The sequence below is a fragment of the Simochromis diagramma genome, unplaced genomic scaffold (assembly GCF_900408965.1).
Source record: "Simochromis diagramma unplaced genomic scaffold, fSimDia1.1 OVJJ01000165.1, whole genome shotgun sequence".
NCBI classification, from domain to species: Eukaryota; Metazoa; Chordata; class Actinopteri; order Cichliformes; family Cichlidae; genus Simochromis; species Simochromis diagramma.
Window position 1 is genome coordinate 1274901 of NW_024387467.1, and position 4759 is coordinate 1279659.

Here is a 4759-nt window from a genome sequence, read left to right on the forward strand (position 1 = left end):
AAAAAAATGATAGAAGAAGAAGAAGTAGAAGAAGGACCGGCGTAGGTCATGCTGCTTCAGACATGTCGGTGTTTTTCCCCACTGTGCTGCTCTGTGTCTACGGCTTCTTCACCAGCCTGCGGCCGTGCGAGCCCTTCCTCACCGCCTACCTGATGGGACCAGACAAGAACCTGACGGAGACTCAGGTGAGCTAGCTCGCTGTTAGCAACAGCGACTCTGAGGCGCATCTTAGTTGTGTCGTCACGCTCTGTAACATCAGCGTGCGTTTACACTCTGTTAATGTTCACGTGAAGTGAGTTGGAGCTAAGCTGTGGACAGGCGGTGCCGGGCACGCGCAGAGGACCCCCAAAACCTCCTCACTCAGCAACCCGCTTAATCAGGATTCCGTCATTTAGTGTCATTTGGCTGATAAACAGCAAAGATCAGCAAAGCAGAAACTAAAGTTTATTAAAGCAGCAGAGATACAAAGGGCGTCCCGGACCAGCTCACCCCAGTCTGCGGGCGGGGGGCTGCTGGCGTGGGGGTCAAGACATGTGATGTAACATGCTTTTAATCAGCTGCTCAGCCTGCCTGTTTGTCTCTGTCTGAAGGATGGAGTCACGTAGCTGCTTCATCCCGCTGTTACACACTCTGACTCCATCATCAAATATCAGGATCACATCAAATGTCCTGGAGAGCAGAACAAAGACCACTGGCTCCTCCTAGATGGTGGAGCTGGGGTCAGCCCAGCAGGAGAGAGCCTGGGCTGGTTGTTGGCAGCAACTGGACCTTTAAATAATAAGATACGACTTACTTTTAGCATTGTTTTGAAGGCTTTTTGAGACTGATTCTGAAAGTTTACCGTGTCCTGGTGTCAGATCAAAGTGAAAATACTTGGTTTTATTGCATGTACGTGTGGTTTATTGTCAAAGGAGCTTGCAAAGAAAAGCGTCTGGACTTTGCAAGCTCCTTTGACTACGATGACCTGGATGACTGGGAACCTTCACAGACATACGTGCGGTTTATGTTTCGCAGTTTGGTTTTTGTAAGAACTGTTGCATTTGCAGTATGACAGTTATTACAAAATGTGCTGTCGCAGGGATGTTGCATGGTGCCGCAGTGTACAGCGTCAGGCAGGAAAGACTGAAAATGGCGATCTCAGTGTTGGAGCAGTAATCCCAGAGACTCTCGCTGTAGACGGAGTAATCTCCCTGAAAAATGACCAGAATTTCTGGCTAATCCTTAAATAATTACTTGTACAATGCTGAGGCTCTCAGCAGGCCTTCAGAAAGCAAACCTTGAATCTGCTTGGATGTGCCCACTGTTGCGCTGTCCAAAGGCTGGGACGACCGTGTCGTACCCCGAGCCTGGCTTAGCTATTTAAGTAACGCCGATTAATGAGCAGACTTTTTTGATTTTGCAAGGTAAATTTACCTCTCTGTAATTCCTCGACTAAAACATTAACGTTAGGTTTAATGTTCACAAAACAGCCACACGTCCGTACGGTGCTGAGCAGGATAGCTGCACAGGAGATCAGCAAGATCACTGACAGGTTTCAAATGCACAGCATCCTTATCATTTATTGATGCAAAGGAGAGTGAAAGGAGCTCTAATCCACGCGGTGACTGTTTCTGTCTGCAGGTTGTCAATGAAATCTTTCCAGTATGGACGTATTCCTATCTGTTCCTGCTGTTCCCCATCTTCCTGGCCACTGACTTCCTCTGTTATAAGCCGGTGTTGGTGCTCCAGGCCAGCAGCTTAGTGGTCACCTATGTCATGCTGTGGAGGGCACAGGGCATGCTGGCCATGCAGCTGCTGGAGTTTTTCTACGGTCTGTCCACAGCTTCAGAGGTGGCCTACTATTCCTACATCTACAGCGTGGTGGAGCCGGAGCACTACCAGAGAGTGACTGCTTACTGCCGCAGCGTGACTTTGTTCGGATCAGCGGCTGGATCTTTGACCGGTCAGTTGCTGGTATCCGTGGCCGAAGTTGACAAGGTCTACCTCGTCATCATTACACTGGCGTCAGCCTCTGTGGCTTTTCTGGTGCCCTGCTTTCTCCCCATGCCCAAGAGGAGCTTGTTCTTCCACAGGCGTGCGGGAGCAGAGGAGGCTAGGCCCCGCAGCAGCAGCAGAACCGCCACCAGGATGGAGAAGGCGGCGGATTCGGACAGCAGGGTGCCGCTGAACAGGCCGGTTATCTCCAGGGTGAGTGAAGCTGCCGTATCTGGCCACGGCTGTGATGAGAGATTCTGAGTTTGTACGATTGTGTGAAGAGGTCACACGTCTGCATTTGTCTGTGCAGGCATCCAGGTCCTCTGAGGCAGGAAGTGGCAGCAGGGGGCTCATGGCGGTCCTGCGGATGCTGTTTGATGACTTTGTGCAGTGCTACAGGTGTCGCACCCTGCTGGCCTGGTCGCTGTGGTGGGCTCTGGCCACCTGTGGCTACTTCCAGATCATCAACTATTCTCAGCCGCTGTGGGAGCACATTCTTCCATCCAAGGAAAACATCATCTACAACGGCTATGTAGAGACCCTGTCCACGCTCCTCGGTGAGGCTGCTCTGGTTGCTTCACAGCAGACTGTAAAGCTGTGACGTGAGCACACTCTCCCAGCGTGACTGACCTTTGACAGCAGCTCTGTGTTCCTCTCGTCCACAGGGGCTCTGGCGGCGCTGCTGGTGGGCTGCCTGCCTGTGACCTGGGCTCTGTGGGGGGAGTTGGCTCTGTGTGTGCTCTCCCTGCTCATGGCTGTGTGTGTGTTTGTCATGAACACGGAGCACATCTGGCTGTCATACAGCTTCTACATCCTCTTTAGAACCACGTACATGCTGCTCATCACTGTGGCCACGTGAGTACCCAATCACCAGCCACGTATGATATCCTGTATCATGATATCCTGTATCATGATATCCTGTATCGACGTCCAGTGCACGCGACGATGATCCAGAAGTCAAACCAGGCCGAGACAGCAGCACTTCCATGGCTCATTTCAGGCAGAAGTGCAAACATTAGTGTTATTCCATGAAGCAGTTCTGGCACAGCTTACTGGGAATTTAAAAGCAGAAATTGAATCCATGTGAGGGATTAACAGGACATGGGAAGGTTGTTGTTTGGAATAAGGAGCACATTGAGCTGAATGCGTGGGAGCACTGCTGACTGTAGAAGTGCATGTGTGCAAACACGAGGAGACTGTTCTCCATCTGACTTCCTGTTACTGCTCACACGCTGCGACTGCTTGTCTGTTCAAACTCATCTGTCTCCCTCAGGTATCAGGTTGTGGCCAGCCTGAACATGCAGCGGTATGCGCTGGTGTTTGGAGTGAACACCTTTGTGGCTCTGCTGCTGCAGTCTCTGCTCACGCTGGTGGTGGTGGACTCCTCTGTCCTGGGCCTTAAAGTCTTCACTCAGGTGAGGAAGTATAACAAAAGTAGAACTTGTGTTGTGCTTATTTAGCTTCCACAATGTAGATGTGATAACTTCTTTGTTTCCTTCCTTAGTTCTTCATCTACGGTGCCTACTTTGCTGTCATTTCTGCGATCTTCCTCTTTGCTGGGCTTCATAAACTGGTCTCCAGGCGGCACTCTGAGCAGAAGGCTCTGCCCGGCAGCCGAGCGCAATCGGAGACGGACTCTCCACCGATCGGTGGCACAGACTCCAGGACATGTGTCTGTGAAGGTTCTCAGTCATCCAGGTCATCGTAGTCTAAGGAGCTTGCAAAGAAAAGCGTCTGGACTTCTTTAAGTTGCTTGAAGACGTTTCACCTCTCATCCGAGAAGCTTCTTCAGTTCTAAGGTCAAATGGTGGAGAGTCCCAGATATAAACCTAGTGGGAGTTTCCCCCCCACAGAGGGACAAAAGGACCCCCTGATGATCCTCTAATCGCCTGAGCCGAGGTGTGAAACTGGGTGTGGGTCCCAATCAGCCAGAGTTTCAGATGAGCTCATTGTGAAACCTGGCCCCGCCCTATCATGTGATTTCCTGAGGTCAGATGGCCCAGGATGTGAGTGGGCGTTAAGGCGTCTGGGGAGGGAACTCAAAACTGGATTATAGATGGCGTTGGTGTCGTAAGCCCCGCCTCTGTTCAAAGATGGTCGCTCACAGTGGACATAGATGCTTCTTTCACTCCTCTTTCAAACCATCTGTCCTCTCTGTCCAAACTGTGAACGTTGGCATCCTCGAAAGAGTGACCTTTGACCTTTAGATGCAGCTGGACCGCTTCTATGTTGTGCCATGCGCTTGTGAAGTGGCTGTTTGGTCTCTCTGTAGAGGTCTGGGCATTCCTCGCTGCACTGTACAGCATACACCACGTTGTTAAGTTTGTGTTTTGGCGTTTTGTCTTTGTGATGAACCAGTTTGTGTCTGAGTGTGTTGCTGGGTCTGAAGTACACCGGGATGTCATGCTTGGAGAAAACTCTCCTGAGTTTCTCTGATACACCGGCTACATAGGGGATGACAGTGTTGTTGCGTCTGTCTTTCTTTGTCTCCCTCGCTGAAGAAGCTTCTCAGATGAGAGGTGAAACGTCTTCAAACAACTCAGAGAAGTCCAGACGCTTTTCTTTCCAAGCTCCTTAGACTCCAGGACACACCACAGCGATTAGAGCCTCACACGCAGGCGTGTGGATCCACAGGCGGGGCTCAGTAATGTCCACTCGCTTTTTTATGCGCCAGAGTAGACTGTAAGTAGAAGGTAGATGTCAGACTGCCTGCACTCGCCTCGCACAATGACTTATTACTGAAGAGCTCTGACAAGCAGACACACAGCTGATGAGGTGTGAAATA

General features: G+C 50.8%; 1 protein-coding gene across 1 annotated transcript; it reads left to right on the forward strand.

Annotated features, from left to right (window-relative positions):
• Window positions 1-3742, forward strand: slc19a2 (solute carrier family 19 member 2). The gene is made up of 6 exons (XM_040014849.1): window positions 1-185; window positions 1621-2187; window positions 2285-2531; window positions 2640-2829; window positions 3248-3389; window positions 3479-3742. The coding sequence occupies exons 1-6, from the start codon at window positions 63-65 to the stop codon at window positions 3680-3682; spliced, it is 1473 nt and encodes a 490-aa protein (XP_039870783.1). The 5' UTR covers window positions 1-62; the 3' UTR covers window positions 3683-3742.
• The last annotated feature ends 1017 nt before the right edge of the window (window positions 3743-4759 follow it).

What these genes read in the sequence shown, in the direction of transcription:
- slc19a2 (XM_040014849.1), top strand. Translation starts at nt 63, where the DNA reads ATGTCGGTGTTTTTCCCCACTGTGCTGCTCTGTGTCTACGGCTTCTTC. An exon ending in AGAACCTGACGGAGACTCAG is followed by an intron (nt 186 to 1,620) that starts GTGAGCTAGCTC and finishes TTCTGTCTGCAG; the next exon opens with GTTGTCAATGAAATCTTTCC. An exon ending in GACCCTGTCCACGCTCCTCG is followed by an intron (nt 2,532 to 2,639) that starts GTGAGGCTGCTC and finishes TCTCGTCCACAG; the next exon opens with GGGCTCTGGCGGCGCTGCTG.